The 16,227-nt window shown below is 53.7% G+C and overlaps 4 protein-coding genes and 1 non-coding gene across 5 annotated transcripts; 2 read left to right on the plus strand and 3 right to left on the minus strand.

Moving 5' to 3' along the window:
* Nucleotides 1–3,684: 3,684 nt before the first annotated feature.
* On the minus strand, nt 3,685–4,509 carry SPBR_03153 (6-phosphogluconolactonase; the record flags this gene model as incomplete). Its single annotated transcript, XM_040761456.1, has 1 exon — nt 3,685–4,509. One exon carries the CDS (start codon nt 4,507–4,509, stop codon nt 3,685–3,687), a length of 825 nt encoding a protein of 274 aa, XP_040620204.1.
* Nucleotides 4,510–6,894: 2,385 nt separating this feature from the next.
* Nucleotides 6,895–6,983, minus strand: SPBR_09507. Its single transcript has one exon. It is a non-coding gene; the product is annotated as a tRNA-Gln (tRNA).
* A 507-nt stretch (nt 6,984–7,490) lies between these two features.
* SPBR_02936 (4-nitrophenyl phosphatase) lies at nt 7,491–8,653 on the plus strand (the record flags this gene model as incomplete). The annotated part of the gene is made up of 3 exons (XM_040761239.1): nt 7,491–7,556; nt 7,615–7,636; nt 7,842–8,653. 3 exons carry the CDS (start codon nt 7,491–7,493, stop codon nt 8,651–8,653), a joined length of 900 nt encoding a protein of 299 aa, XP_040620205.1.
* Nucleotides 8,654–9,276: 623 nt separating this feature from the next.
* Nucleotides 9,277–11,181, plus strand: SPBR_02554 (mynd domain containing protein; the record flags this gene model as incomplete). Its single annotated transcript, XM_040760857.1, has 1 exon — nt 9,277–11,181. The coding sequence occupies one exon, from the start codon at nt 9,277–9,279 to the stop codon at nt 11,179–11,181; it is 1,905 nt and encodes a 634-aa protein (XP_040620206.1).
* Nucleotides 11,182–11,593: 412 nt separating this feature from the next.
* On the minus strand, nt 11,594–13,624 carry SPBR_02496 (zinc finger protein pac1; the record flags this gene model as incomplete). Its single annotated transcript, XM_040760799.1, has 3 exons — nt 11,594–12,960; nt 13,061–13,349; nt 13,424–13,624. 3 exons carry the CDS (start codon nt 13,622–13,624, stop codon nt 11,594–11,596), a joined length of 1,857 nt encoding a protein of 618 aa, XP_040620207.1.
* Nucleotides 13,625–16,227: the final 2,603 nt, after the last annotated feature.

Here is a 16,227-nt window from a genome sequence, read left to right on the forward strand (position 1 = left end):
TCGAGGCGAGGAGAAAAGAACGAAGAAAATACAGAGGAATAATAAATCAAGGATTGGTTTTGTGTATACTGGACGGGCCGCGCGGTGTAAGGAAATGTCGAAAGATTGAAGAGAACAAAAATAAAAATATAAAAGAAATGGAAAAAGAAAGGAAGCACCTGGGCTGAAAACAAGGACAAGACACGCACCCTCGTCGTGGAGTCGCGGTGCTGACGGAGAGACGATGACAAGGTCCACGACAACACGCAAGGGGATTGTCTCGAGGAAAGGGAAAGCCACGAGGAAAGGAGACACCGGACAAGAAGCAGAAACGAAGTTTAAAGTCAACCCTTTTTTCGGCGTCGTGGTAATTTTGTGTGCTTTCTCCTTACGTTGAAATTCGTCCCCTCGCTCCTGCTCTTTAGGTTGGTGTTCAGGTCAGGTCCAGGTCGAGCCTTCCGCGGCCTCCCGCGAACCTGTCTCGCTCTTGCCTCTTCACCTGGGGATGACGGAGCCAGCTGAAAGGCGCTACGCCATCCGTAGTTGCGAAGTTCTGCGCTACTCTTTCTCTCTCTCTCTTTTTTGTTTTTTGTTCTATCGTCCGCAGTACGGGTATTACGCCGTGTGTGATCTTTTCCTTCTGCATTCTTGACTAAATCTCTCCCAAAACCAAGAATAAGTTCGATTCAAAATTAGACGGGATCGGCCTGGGGGGCAGGCACCCCTGTTCCTTCCCATCGTTTGGCCCACGCCCAGTCAACCTGTGTCGATTGGTGCCTGTCTCTCCAGCTCGGACAGGGCAGGAGCGACGGGACACGACACCGAACGACGTGGAGAGCCCATCCCAGGGCAGGAGCCAAAAGTGCCCACTTGCCACTTCACACACACCCTGGTTCGCCAGCACCAACCCACACCCCCTCCTTCCCTGCCAGAACGGGCGGCTGAAACAGCCACTGGATAAAGGTGAAAAGCCAAGGAGAAAAAGAGGATTTTGAGAAAGGAAAAACGAGCGCTGTGATATTGCAGGGAGAAGGCGGATGTTGGCCGAGGCAGCCAGGATGTGGTTTCCATGGTGTTGCCAAGTTCTTTTATAAATGGGGGAATACGGAGTTGAAAAGAGAGAGAGAGAGAGAGAGAGAAACAGCTGATAACTGGAAGAGGCAGCCATCGCGAGAGACTGCAATATATTTGCAAGAAGACAGCATCGACTCTACCCCTGAGTCCGAAAAATTGGAGACGCCGCATCTGCTGCAGATTATTTCGTGTAAGCAGTGCTGAAGAATTCGTCGCAGTAGATATGTGCAGCCGGACTACGGGCACATCGAGGCCCGATGGATCGCTCGTCTTCCGGATCTTCAGTAAGTTTTCTTTAACGTGTCTCTATTTTTGCTCCATTTATCAGTGATCATCAACTCTCGCGGGCGGGCTCAGAATGCAAAACCGCCGACCCGAATTTAGGGCCAGGGGAAACGCGTGTTTAAAGAGGGGCCAGGCCTCAGTCGCGTTAGCACTACGGCGGCGTATGATGCTGTGAGGAATAGGATGTCTTGAGATGCGCTGCTGCATGTATCTTTGTTTCGACGACGTACTGTGACGATATCCATTGCCCAGGTAATTAATTGCCATGTGATAGAGACCATTCCGTATCGAAATGTTACAGCCTCTAAAATGAACGGATTCTGAATATACAAAGTACGACTGCGCCCTTCTCTTAATTCTACCGAAATAGGGCGGCTCAAGAATGCGAGATTCGTCAACCAAGACAATGATATAAAAGTACCTCTCAGTCTTCGCCGATTCACCACTAATTAGCGTCCTGCATTTTGCGTGACGCACGAAATTATTACACCAGACGCGCCCCATCGCGTCGGAACATAAAGTGCTGCAGCAGGTAATTACGTTGTACCTCGAATAGAATACAAAAACACAGGACACATCGCGACGACCCAACAAATAAGGGGTGCCGAGTGTGTCAACCTAGTCTCGTTGAATTGGTTAAGAAACAGAAGGAAAAACCTGGTTCTTGTTCGTGGCGAGTAATTATACCACCCCAACAGCCCAGCACCCGATCCTTTTTGCTCATCACTCGTCACTCTTTTGCCACACAAACCGGGCATCTTTGTCAATGCCGGAGAAGAATGCCATGAACACCGAGGTTCATTGCGCCGGATTGTGCAGGATTGTGCAGGCGTCCGTGCTGCGTACGACGTGTGCTTTTCTTTTGAGCGTCCAAGACTCCATACTCCGTCCGTCTTTTGTGTTATACATGTGTGTTATATATGTGTGTTATATATGTGTGTTATATATGTGTGTTTGAGACCTGGACACGGCGTTATGGGGCGCCAGTGGTGACGTCGGAGAAGATGACGATCACGGACGAAGATTGCTGGGGGCGGAGGTTCACTTAAGCAAACCCCTGAGCACACAGGCCATCAGCCATCTTTTGGAAGCAAAAGATTCAAGCACCAAGCAGGTCTGTAGGTCTAGACAGCAAGATGGCAGACCCACGTTGGCCAGGATAGACAAAGAGGGTCTTTTTGAAGAGACGACAGCGATCGAACGGCTGCTAAGCCAGGATTGCTGAAGATCTGCCCACCACGTGCTATTCTTGGACAAAGCATCAAGGACATGCATGGTCTTACAAGTATAACCCGTACAATCCCATGGGACACAGAAAGGTGAGACAAAAACACGCATAGACTTAAAGGGAAGAAGAGTGGTCGTTGAGCATATTCACATGCATTTATCTGCCAGATAGTTGTCTCGCCCATCGTGTATTGTCTACACGAGCTCAACAATCAACAAAACCCTATTTTCCGTTGCACAGTACCAGCAGGCGTGGTGCACCGCCCCATTCCCCTTTCCCATTCCCGTGTACCGTGCAGCTGTCACAACAGAGCCAAGATTCCGGCCGGTGGAACCAGTGTCGAACAAAAGAAAAGTTATGAGAGATGAAGTGGTTGAGTTGCCGCATTGTATCGGACGTCGCCACTGCTAAACGTCAATTTTAATGTCATCCCCTGTTCTTAGACTCTTAGAGTAGGAGTGACAGCGCCACATGGACTGGGGGACAAGACAATTGTGGACTGCGTCGTATTTGCATCTTTTGTTGTTCTGGCGTGCGTCGTATCGTTTCCGACGGCAGTGAGATATCCACTGAAAGGAACCCAAACCCTCAGTCAAAGCACAGCACAGACGTCCGACTGTCGTCATTGTTTTGGCTAGGAAGCAAGAATCATTGCAAGGAGGCAGTCCATTTTACGCAGGGGGCGAGAGACAATAAAACCACGACATTCACTCAACGTGTGTTGAAATTTAAACCAATTCTATGGAATGCAAGTACAGAAAAGCCACGTGATAAGAAAAGGGGACGGGGAAGTAAAGACAATCGTGATTCTATTTGTGACGGAGACATAAGAAAAAAGGTTTAAAATAAAAAGCGATTTGATGCTGGGCGCCGCCATCATGTCATCAGGTAGAAGAGAAGAAAACAAACGAAGGGGGGGAAATAGGAGTAGTAGAAGTGAAGAAAAGCGACCGAAAACAAAAGATAGCGAAATAATGCGAGACAGAACAAAGCCAGCCACCCTCCCCATTTTCCTGCTTCTGCCATCCAGTCCCTCTCTCTCAGGCTCTCTTCAGCTTGCATTTTCTTTACCACCCCCGCCATGCCATCCACGTTCACCAAAGCCGGGTCCACTACCCCTACAAGTTGAATCCCCGCTTGGGGAAACTCACACCCTCCACGGCCGCATTGTCCACAAACCAGCTGCACCGGTCGCCCGCGCCATCGTTGACCAGAGCGCACGGCAGGCCGCTGTCCTCGTCGAAAATCTGCTTCATGATGCCCTTCTTGCCGCCACCCGTCGCCACAAAGGCCACCCGCACGCTGTGTGTGACCACCGGCAGCGTCAGCGTGATCCGGCGCGGCGGCGGCTTGGGGCTGTCCTCGATCGGGCTGACCCACGCGCTCGTCTCGCGCAGCAGCTCGTGGCCCGGGAACAGGCTGCACGTGTGGCCGTCGGGCCCGCAGCCCAGCAGCAGCAGATCGAAAATCGGCAGGCGCACGCTGTCGCGGCTGGCAAACGAGCCTACGAGCACCTGCTCATACTTGTCGGCAAGCTCCTGCGTGTCCTCGAGCACGGACGTGTCGATGGGGTGCACAATGGGCTGGCCCGTGCCGGCGGGGATCTTGTCGAGAAGCTCCGTCTTGAGGAGGCCGTAATTGGAGTCGGCGTGGTCGAGGGGCACGGCGCGCTCGTCGGCGAAGAAGATCTCCCACTTGTCGAAGCGGACGACATCGTCGCTGCTGTCTCCTGGTGACGCTGCGGACGCAGCATTTTGTGATGTGCTGGACGGCAGCAGCAGCGCCTTGGCGAGTGTGGCGGGCAGGCTTCCGCCGGACACGGCCACCTTGAAGACGCCGTGGCGCGCGATGCCGGCGTTCTGGCACTGGATGACGTACGACCGGAGAGCCGGGGCCAGCGAGGCCACGTCTGGGAAGGAGTACAGGTTGGTTTGTTTACCCATGACTGTTGTGGTTTGAAGGGGTGACAAAGTTCTAAAGCGTTGGGTAGAAGGCCCGCAAAATCGGAGATGCGAGTTTTCTGGCGCAACGCTGTTCGACCGAGGTGGGTGGTGTTCGCGTAGACCTGCTTGCTGTTGTTTTTCTCTCTTGTGTCAACTACACCTGCTTCGTTTGTTAGAATTGGCACTTTTGTTAAACGGAAACTGGGAACACAACGGGCAAAAGGGTGGAGGGGGTAGGGGTGGGCAGAGTTATGCAGGACCCCCTCCCAGCTCAAATGACTCTTTCTCGTTCGCAAAACGTACTCCGTACAATGTAGCAACTTGTAGCCAAATAAGTCTGTCGAAAGGATGGCGCTCGGCGTCACTGCACTCGGGAGATCAAAGGCCTGGGGAAGGAAACGGTATGAGAGGTGGGCGCGTTGGTCTGCCGCAGAAATGACAGACGGATGACGAAACGAAAGGAGATGCGGCGAGGCTGACGTGCGAGCGATGAGAGTGCGAGGAAAAGCTGCTTGTGACAGTGACAAAAAGACCGGTCAAGTTCAAACGACCGTATGCGACGGGAGACAACGGACTCGTTCGCTTGATATCAGGATCGGATATTGTCTTGTATTCAGGTGGTTGAGAGTCTGTGGTACTTTGTTTCGTGACAATGGGACGATTGGGGTGGGGAGGACAAGGACAGCTAAAAAGGAAGTTTGCTGGTCTACTGAGCAGAAGCAGCCACTGCAGAGCCGATAAATCACTGCGTGGGATTTCACAAGGCAATAAACGGACAACAAGCGCCCGTTACAGGAAAAGAGATAAAGAGGTGGCGGTGGAGCTTGCGCGCTGGACAGTGGTTGGTGCCTTGGAGACCAGTGTCTGAATAGGCGCAATGGAAAATTCGAGAAAAATCCGAGTGTTGCAACTTTGTGTACAGCTACACAAAATGAGGTTTGTTGGAAGAGCGTGAAAAGGAGAAAGGAAAAGAAAAATGTAAAGAAAGTGCCAGAACCGTGAAAGGAGGGGACTGAAATGGCGTCCCGTGAAAGGCGGTATTGAAAAACGTGGATACGGAAGGAGGGGCGGTTCAGGGTGGTTTCCATGGAGGGGAAAGAGCGATGGAGCATTGCGACCGTTGCCGTCTGTTGGCGCGACGCTGGACATGGAACTAACAACGCTTTCTATTGTCTTCTTTACACATCTGAAACTGGTTTCGAGCAAGTTCAGGATCATTAAATGGATTAGAAAGGGCAACGTGAAAGACAACCATTACCCCGACCCTCAATGGGCTGTTTTCGTGTCAAGAGGGAGGCAGGCGATAATTCAGTGCGTCTCCTTACCACATGCTTTGGACTCGTAGACGTCCGATTGGGAAAGAACGGCTAATTCGTACTGAGTGGCGCGCCAAAGGCGGATTGAATACGGAAGGGGCGCCAATTCCTCAGTCCCTCCTTCCGAAGGTTAGCCTTGGCGCAGATGTGACAGGCGCATCTGCAGCACAAGCTCGCCCATGGAAGTTGCCAAGCGGCAAGCGCAATTGGCTCCGTGGCCCGATGTTCCTGCCTCATATGCATCTCCCGTTTCCTTATCCTCCCTCGCACTTGCCTTGCCGGCCTATACGGTCTCTCAAAGGAGGTGAGCAAACCAGCAATGCCCTTTGATCCTGCCGATTTCAATTGTGACGTATGGGTCGTAATAAGGAGGAGACGCAATTAGCTGGAGCAGTCTGAAATGGATTCAGAACAATTTCTTTGACGACACAATCCCGTTAACAGTTGTTTCCATTCCTTTCAAGCCCTTCAGGGTCGTTGTTTCTTTGTTTTGCGCAGAAACACTACCCTGTCGCTCACGATCAGTGCATGGTCCATTGCGTCATCGCTTGCCCTTTAATCCCTTAATCTTTTTAGGGCCGGCAGTGTGCCTTTGACTGTCACAATCGACCACTCCGTCGCACCTACCCCAACAACTCGGAGCCCTGCGGCAATTGCGACAGCGAGCGCCGTCCGCCTCGGAAGGCCTGTCTACATTACTGGTTTCTTTTTCTACTTTGCTGTTGCCAGGACCCAGCGCCAGTCGTTATACGTTCTTCAGGGACACTATCTTTCCTTTCAGGCCTCACAAGCTTGGGCCTATGTATTCGGGATGAATACTATCGATTTTTAAGGAGTTATAGATTTCGCAGACACCCGTATTTTGGCAAAGAAACAACAAAGAGCATAGCTAGCAGTTATGTATCTGTTCTTCGGCGGTAGGAGCGGGCGGTGATTTCTAGTAGTACGGTAAACGTGGTTTGCCACAGAAATAATTTGGATCGAAAGGTGAAAAGATGAGACGAAGATTTGCGTCTGGGGTGTCCCATGGATCGAGATGGGCACTCAAAAAAAATACGAAAATTAAAGAAGGTCCATGCCGGACTCGAACCGGCGTTCCTGGAAAGACAACCATGCAGAAATCAAAATCCAGTGTCCTAACCACTAGACTAATGGACCTGTCACGTTTTTCGATGAGCCCCATTTAACAGTGTTTATAAAGTGTTCCGGACTAGCGCCCCGATAAGCCAATTTCCCGATTGCCAGCTTCGCCAAAGATCATTAACTGGGTCACGATTTGTACCACCTGTTTCTCTTCCCGGCACAAAAAGTCCTGATGCCTTTTTTCTATTTCCAACTTGAAGCCTCGCATGAGCCGGACGTGACGATATCAATATAAGCTGTAAAAAGAGAATCGTTGCGGCCGACTTCAGTGGAGACAAAGGCGCAAATGCCGGACGTTTAGGGCACTCGCGACCCGCGAAACTGCCCAAGGAGGGGTGCCCCGGAGTTGCTGGGCCATTTGCGGTGTTTCGTAATTGCTTGGGACTTGGCAGCCGACGTCAAACATCAAACGTTGAACTTACCAAGCGACAAAGTCACAACGAACGCACATGCTCCATCGCATTTGCAGTCACTGCACGCTCCTTTGCTCGCACTCCCTCTTTTGCGATTGACTGTTCCAGCATGTCCGGTCCCAAGTTCCTGAGCGGCGACTCCTCCGCCATCAACGAGTTCCTCGACAAGTTTGACGTAAGACTCTATGAACTTATTTTGACGTTGGTCTCCTGATCACTTCTGACGCGTATAGACGTTCCTTATTGACTGCGATGGTACGCCCTGAACACCAGCCCTGATTCCACTTCATGGGGGCCCTAACTAACCATGGACGTATAGGTGTACTATGGTCCGGAGACCATGTATTTGACGGCATCCCAGAAACCATTCAGCTACTCCAAAACAAGGGTATGCTTTTCGCCGAGCGTCTTTGTATTCATGCTGATACTGTGACTAACACACCACACCACCCTGCCGCAGGCAAGCGCACTGTCTTTGTGACCAACAACTCGACAAAGTCGCGCAAAGAATATCACGCCAAGTTGTCCTCCAAGGGCATCCCGTGCCAGGTCGAGGACATCTTCGGCTCGTCCTACTCGGCCGCCATCTATATCTCTCGCATCCTCAAGCTCCAGGCGCCCCGCAACAAGGTGTTCGTCCTGGGCGAGGCCGGCATTGAGGCCGAGCTGGAGAGCGAGGGCATTCCCTACATTGGCGGCACCGACCCGGCCTACCGCAAGCTCGGCATGGCCCCCGAGGACTTTTCCGGCATCGCCGACGGCTCCAGCCTCGACCCTGACGTCGGCGTCGTCCTCGCCGGCCTCGACTTCCACGTCAACTACTACAAGCTGGCCCACGCCCACGGCTACCTGCGCGGCAACCACGTCCAGGGCGACGACGTGCAAAAACGGGACGGCAAGGCGGTGTTTCTGGCTACCAACCTCGACAGCACGCTGCCCATGTACCACAGCGTCTTCCCCGGCGCCGGGTCGGCGTCGATTGTCGCCCTTTCCAACATGACCGGCGAGCAGCCGCTGGCGTTGGGCAAGCCCAGCCAAGCCATGATGGACGCCGTTGAGGGCAAGTTCCATCTGGACCGTGCGCGCACTTGCATGATCGGCGACCGCCTCAACACGGACATCCAGTTTGGCATCGAAGGCCATTTGGGCGGCACGCTGGCCGTGCTGACGGGTGTGAACAAAAAGGAAGACTGGGAAAAGGCCGACGCCGTGGCTGTGCCGGCGTACTATGTCAACGTCCTCAGCGATCTACGCGGACCGGCTAGCACCTGAATATAGCGGTGGTGGCGAGCAGACGCAAGAAGAAAATGGAGTGGAGGAATCTTCTTCTTGTCGGGCTTTCATCAGTTTTGTTTTGATCCGATTAAAGCGCTTTCAAGGCGTATTTTGCATAGACAATTAGAGTGGCAAATAAAGATCCCATTTATTTAGAAACAAATTCAACATGGCATTTATTTAACGCAACCTGAAGCAAATGCTTTTGCATTAAATTTATATGTCAAGAGGAAAGCTAGAAACAAGACGACATATAAAAAATATATTATAAAAATGAAGTATGAAAGATGGTGACAATTTTGGATAGGGCGACATCTACAGTAGCTCTGCAGTGGAAGGCGCGACCGACTTGGCGGTGATGCTGCATAAAATATTTTTGCCTGCCAAAAAAAAATTAGGCGCAAAATCTCAACATCCAAGAAACTCAGTTAACAAAAGCACCAACAACGCGGCCACTATCACGTCCTATCTTTTCCTTGAAGAGTACCGACGTTGGATTGAAGCGAATTTCACCATAATTATTTAAAATAAGAAAGAGATACAATAACCTGCCGTTAGGAGTGGTGGCCACCCCTCGCCTCTCAGCCTCAACTTCAACATCAACACACCATCGCGCTGCCATGGCAGCCAACTCCACAGCAGGCAGTTGGCCACCGGTTGGATCTCGGATAGCATTGCTACTGGAGCAGCGCCAGGAGTTGACCGATAAGCTGGCCGAGAGCGCATATGACATCTTCCTCTACCTGTCCCGCGCGGCCGTTTATGCCGACTTGGCCTACCCAGATCTGGCCGCCGGCGATGCATACCGAGCGCTGCTGCTGACCGACGAGATTAGCGACGAAAGCTTCGAGTACCATGACCAGACGCAGGAGGCCATGGCACCGTATGCGACGGGCGAGAAGTCTTTGCCCGACTTCCTGCGACAAGGGACTCCATCAAATTTGGCTTCGGACGTCGCAGCGCTGTCCCTTTCGCCCGACTCTGAAGAAACCGAAGACGCAAAACTCGAGGCATGTCGGCGGCTGGCGTCTATAGCTGCCATCCGCTGCTACCAGATCCTATCGCTCAACCTGCTCCTCTGCGGCTGTCTTCGCAGTGCGCACACCTTTTGCGAGCGCGGCCTCGCAGCGGATCCCAACGACAAGGACCTGCAGCAAACCAAGGCTCTTATTGATACAGCGGCCCGCAAACGCTTCCGGAGGGCGGACGACGCCACCTTTGTATACAACCCGACCGACCTGCCAGACCGCGGCCTGGTGCGGCGTGAGGTGTATCCCTGGAACACCTACGAGCCGGACCGCTTCTCGGCCGCGTCGTTGGCGTTTCTCAACGACGAGCTGTCGCGTGCGGCGCCCAAGTGTGAAGTGCGCGCGACGGAGCTGCCTATCTTGACAGAAAAGGACGACGAGGGCAGCCGCACGTCTGTGGACGGCCCCATCGCGACCTGCTGGCAGCTGGGCGTTTTTGCCAAAGAACCCGTTGCGGCAGGAGAGGCCGTTTTGCGGGAGTACTCGTTGCTGACCGCCAACAACCGCCTCAAGGAATCGGCATGCGATGCGTGCGGCACAGAACTGCCCAGCCTGGCCGACGTTGGCAAGAAAAAGAAGAAGGATGGCAGCAGGAGAGCGACATATAGAGCCGAGGACGGCGACAACGACGATGAGGAGCTCGTTGCCGCCCCTGTCGCGTGCCCCGACTGCTACGACACTGTCTTTTGCGACGACTTCTGCTTTGAGCAGGCGCAGGAGAAGTACCACCCGGCCGTGTGCGAAACCGATGTCGACTCCATTGCCAAAGACCCCGAAGATGCCCGCGACGCCGACGATGCCCTCTACGTGCTGTTGCTGGCGCGTCTGCTGGCCATGGCCGCCCACCAGGAACGCCACCCGCTCGAGGTGGACGAGATCAAGTACATCTGGGGCGATTTCGTGCCCCCGGAGACAAACGTCAATGCCGGCTTTGCTCAGTCCGTGTTGCCGTCGTCACCCGAGGTCGTCGCCGTAGCCGCGGCCGGTGGCATCCCTCCGACGGCCTGGTCGCTGCCGTTCAGTTTCGAGGCCAACATTGCCACGCCGCTGCACATTCTCGAAAAGATGGACCTCGACGTCTTTGCCGACCTGGCCCACTACGACCTGTGGGTGCTCAACTCGTGCTACAGCAAGTTCCGCGGCACGGCCTCGGCGCGCAAGAGCCGGCGTGACGGGCGGCCCGATGTGGCGGCTGTGCATCCGCTGTGGTGCCTGGCGAACCACGACTGCGATCCCAACGTGACCTGGGAATGGGGCGGGCGCATGGTGTTGTGGGCGCGCGAGAAACGTGTGGGGCTGGGTGCAGATGGCAACGAAAAGCGGCCCGGTGGCATTGCGGCTGGTCAGGAGATCTTGAACCACTACTGTGACGTGGATCTGCCAGTACAACTGCGGCGGGAGTGGGCGAGCGGCAGTCTGGGCGGTGCCTGCATGTGCCAACGATGCCGCAACGAGGCTGCAGCAGAAGCAAAGGAGGCTGGGCAACAGATACACTGATTTTTGGCATTTGTTAAGTATAACTATAGAGGGGAGTACATTTTCAAGCAAGTAATATAACTTGTGTGAATCAAATGACGTTTTCCAAGGCTTTTGATTTGTTTCATGCATTTTTTTCGGTAAAATATTTGAGACGACACTGGGCCCGCTTCCCATATTGGGAAGAATCCCCCTTACCAATAGAAAGAAACAGAAACAGTGGATACATGAAGAGTAGAGGATGAAGGATAAGCATAATATGAATAAAAACAGCTGATGAAGAGTCCTTGGTAATAACAAGAGACAAGCATGTACATAGCAGATCAATGTGGATAAATAAAGAGCAAAAACGCCAAAGACGTAATAAATGGAAAAACATTTAAAATAAACGTGGTTCACATCACAGCATATTCCGACATCTGACAAGTTCCTCCTACTCCGACAGACGCAGGGCCGGGTAAAGGGGCGGCGCCTCGCTCACCGACTTGAGTGACGGCAACCGCGTCGACAACGGCGGCTCGGGCAGGTCCCGGCCACGGCCATAGGCCGGTGGCGGAGGCATCTCGCGGGACCCGTCATACTCCTGACGCGTCAGGCGCGTCTTGATGTACTCGCGGAGCGACTCAATCATCCGCACGTTGTTGAGCCACTGGTCGTACGACTCGGGCTCGCTGCTGGCGTCCGATGCGGCCGACGGCGAGCTGGCCGTCACTGCGTCCTTGGAGGCCCGTCTCTGCTGGCGCCGATCCTCGTCTTCCGGGCGCACCTTGCGGCTCGCGTTCTGCAACATACCAGCGCGATACGGCCGGTCGTCAGGACCGAAGCTGGAGCCCAGCGTGGTCGGTGCGGCCGAGCCGGGGTAGGCAACGCCGCTGGACGTTGGCAGGTGCGGGTACGCAATACTGCCGGCGACGGACGTGGCCATCACGGCCGGGGCCTGGCGCGACGATGGCGACATGCCCGTGCTGGACGTGCTGGGCGAGTGGCCGGATGTGTACGAGGCACCGCTAGACGGGGGCGTCACGGCGGGCGAGCCGCCGCTCTGCGAGGAGTGCGACAGGGCCGTGAGGGGCGAGGGCATGTGCGCAGCCGACACGGCCGCATTGGCGTAGTGGTCGTTGATGAGTGTGGGCCGCGCCAGAGGTGACGGGTTGTTGCGCAGGTCAAACGCGTGTGTGTTGGGCGTCGGCGAGGCGCCCGAGTTGTCGTAGATGGTCGTCTGCATCTGCTCCAGCAGCACATCCATCTCCTCGAGGTCGTTCTTGGTGCGTAGGTTGGGGATGGGCGGCAAAAAGTAGTGCTGCGCCATTGAGTTTTGCTGCTGCTGCTGGGCGGCCGAGGCAAGTAGATGGGGCGGCTGTGGCATGAACTCCGTCGCGACACCGCCACCGCCACCGCCAGCCTGCAGGGGCATCAGTGAGCGGCCGACCTGGGCGTACGAAGACGGGTCGACATTGCCGCGCTTGAGCGAGCCAAAGAATTCGTTCAGCACGTCCAGGTTGCGGCGCTGGGGGTAGTCACCGTGACCGACATCAGCAGGACCGCTGGCCAGATGGTGTTGCGGTGCGTGCTGGTGGTGGTGCTGTGCCTGTTGGTGCTGGGGAGCGTGTTGGTGGCTGTGGTGGTGGCCGCCGATGAAGCCGTCGCTGCGGGGGTTCAGGGCCGGAGGGAAGTAAAGTCCGCCACCGTATGCCTGCTGCTGAGCGTAGTAGCCAGCGTGTCCGCCGCCCTGGTGCGGCTGATTAAAGGCGGAAGGGTTCGTGCGAATGTGGCCGTTGTGGTCGTAGTAGCTGGACGACGCTATGCCATGTCAGTCGTGTAGTCCTTATTACAAAACTCAATATATATAACTCAATATATATATAAGAAAAAAAAGTTGTCTGTTCCCAGTGTTACTTACTCGAATGGGCGCGGTAGGAAGAGCCCATGCCGCCAGTCGGATCCTGGCCCGGCCTTGGAGCCAGCACCGAATCGTCGGCGTGCGTCTTGACGTGCTTCTTGAGATCCTGCGGCCGCTTGAAGGTCTTGCCGCAGAAGTCGCACTTGTGAGGCTTCAACGGCACATGCACACGGATGTGCGACGTGATGTGGTCACGCTTGACAGTGGTCGTGCGGCACTGGTTCCACTGGCATGTCAAGTTGAGGTTGTTGGTGCTCTTGCGGCCAACATGACGCTCGCAGATGTGGTCCTAATTTGTTAGCATAAAGTCCCGTCCTGGTGATAGTAATATATTCATAGACAAGTAGAAAGAAAAACACGTACATAAAGAATCTCTGGTGTCGTGAAGCGCTCGCTGCACTGGCTCCAGCGGCAGACGAGGTTGTCGTCGCTGCTGCTGCTGTTGGCAGCGGGAACGGAAGACGAGGATTGGGGTGTGGTGGTGGTGGTCGAGGCAGCAGGCCCTGGGGTGTTGCTGCTCGAGACTGACGAGCGGTTGTCCGCTGTTGCAGATGACATAGACATATTTGCTGTGAGGTGGTGATAAGGAGAGAAAATAAATGAATCGATTCCGACTGTTTGGGAGCCGTTGCAATGCCCCTGAATGTTGGGTCAGGGACAGATGCAGGAACGTTGTTGGGCCTGACTAAGTTGCGTTGTGTTGGTGGGATGCACTTTCCCGTTTGGTGATCGAACGGCTGTGAGGATGTTGCAAGGAAGGAACGAGTCAGGCTGGTAAAAAAACAAAACGTCCGACTCAAACGCGATTAGAATAATATATGAAGTAAGAAAAATAGAAAACAAATAAAACACAAAAAACAAGAATGTGTCTTGCGATTCCTTTGATGTGTGGATTTGCCACAAGTGCTCCTTTGTCACTGAGGCTGGTGCTCGTTTTGTCGACCGACTGATAAAATATGGCTGTGAGCGCAGTGAGTGAACCCAGCGGCGATAAAAAGCGTGGCTGCGGTTCTAGACCAGGCAGGTGCAGGTGTAACGGCGTAGGACTCTTGCACTTTCCTAATCGTGACGTCTTGGTGTCTGCGAAAAGTAGCGGATACGTATAAAGGAAGGAGAGGAAGAAGGAAGCAGGAAAACGAGAAGAACCGGAAGAGGGCGCCGAATGTTTCTTTTCTATTCTTTTGCAGACGATGTTCTTTATGTTCTCATTTCTTTCCTACGGCTTCCAGGTCTTTTTGCGCATGCGAGGTGCCCATCTCCCTCTTTTCGCCAGTGTTATTTTTCCCTGTGTTCGTTATTTGGTCTTGGCGAGGTCTTGGCGGCCTTGGCATGTCGGGGGCTCGGATTCTTGGCTTGCGCTGTCATTGGCTGGGTTGTAGAAAGCCTTCATTGGCAAGTAGACGGAAAGAGAAATACCTAATATGACACCAAAATATTATAATAAAATAGGTATCTTACAGCCTCGCGACATGAATGCCAAGACACGCCAAGCATTAGTAAAGGCTTGGCGTCTCGATGAAAGTCTTGGCATTGCTCCACCAAGGGGCGCCTTCCTCTCGCCAGTCGGGCTGGATTAGTGTCGTGACAAGCCTTTTGTGGGCGTCCCGCTCCCCTTCTTTGTATTCCATGTCCAACAACGGCCCTCTTTTTCCGCGTGTTCCAGACTCTCACACAATGTGCGCTCCACGAGAATCCTGGGCGCCGTTACGACTGCATCCAGCCCTCTGGCACACCCTGGCAGCCTGCGTCTGCATCCGTTCGGAACGGTGCTTGCCTTGGAACTGCCTGCATTGGCTACGAATGAGCCGAGTAGTCGTGTGAGAGAAGCAGCCACGAAATGTCGCGTGGTGTGCTCTTTGCTGTGGATTGGAATGTGCCGTCTCGGCGAAGGGGGGAAAGTAGTACGACGATATGGACGTAATTCGTACCCCTTTGCTCTGTCGCCTGTCGTAGGCGCCGCTGGGACGTTTGCCGCTAACAACAAATCCTCCAAGACGTTTCTTAGGTCCCAGGTGCGTATCACGTTGGCTTGTCCATTTTGCAAGTCACACAGTCCTGTGGCCAATTTGTCGTCATCTGCCGGTGTCTGGTTCTTGATTTGCCATTTGCCATTCGCCATTCGCCCCAACGCCCTGCCGAGCCTCCGATGTAATCAAAAACGTGCCAGCGCGAGAATGAACAAAACGGCTGGACTCCGTTTGCTTTGGAACTCGATAAATCTGATCCTGCTGCGCTTTACCGACTACTCGACATGCAGTTTCCCCTTCTTCTTTTGGCATCGCAATACCAAGACTTCACAGCCCACCCCCGGACAGCCTTTAGTCCTTTAGTCTCCTCCTAGGAACATAACTCGCTTCTCCTTCCGTCCTGGCACACGCTCCCCCAACCCCGTCCCGTGCCCAGAGCCCCAAGACTTTCTAGTCTGTACTCCGTACTCCGAGAGTGCTCCCGTAGATGACATGCGCTTCCCTGAATCCTTGGCTCTCTTGGCCTCTTGTGGGCGCCTTGGCATTTTCCCACAATTCTCACACGTTGTCTTGGCCCTTGAGCCTCTCCTCGTTTTCTCGTTTACTCTTGTCAACTCCCCGGCCTGCGAGGTACAGTACTGTTGTACCCTGACTTGCTTTGCGCCTGTGTTTTGTCTTGACCCTACATGTGGTACATGTGTTCCGAGCATCTTGGGCGTTATCGGCCGTCATAGAATATATTTCCACTTGAGAGGTAAGAAGAGTATTTTGAGCTTAAGTCGAAAATACGAGGTGTGCGAGCTTTTGCTACTTTTTGGATTTAATTTCCCATGATTTCGGTACTTTTTCTATCTATTTTCCATTGCTCTCTAATTCATTCAAGCCGTGGGAACCAAGCCTGGGCACCTTGGTCCCCGTTGCCCAAGAGTCAGGCTATGTTTGGCGATCGTCTGGGGCTTCCCAAATCGCCTCAGCCTTTTTTTGTCCCGTCCGGATGATAAAACAAATGGGCACTTATTCTATTTCCTCTATATTTCGTAGGGCAGGTGTTGTATGTCAGCTTATCACGCCTTACGTGAGTCGTGAGAACACCGCCCCGGCATTCTGTTTCTCGTATGACTGTCCACTGGGTTCATGGAGGACTACCCAATTCGCAGTGCTCTTGGCTAATCGACTCGCAAATGCCGTATCGAAACACGC

The sequence above is a fragment of the Sporothrix brasiliensis genome (assembly GCF_000820605.1).
Source record: "Sporothrix brasiliensis 5110 chromosome Unknown Cont17, whole genome shotgun sequence".
Classification (NCBI taxonomy): domain Eukaryota; kingdom Fungi; phylum Ascomycota; class Sordariomycetes; order Ophiostomatales; family Ophiostomataceae; genus Sporothrix; species Sporothrix brasiliensis.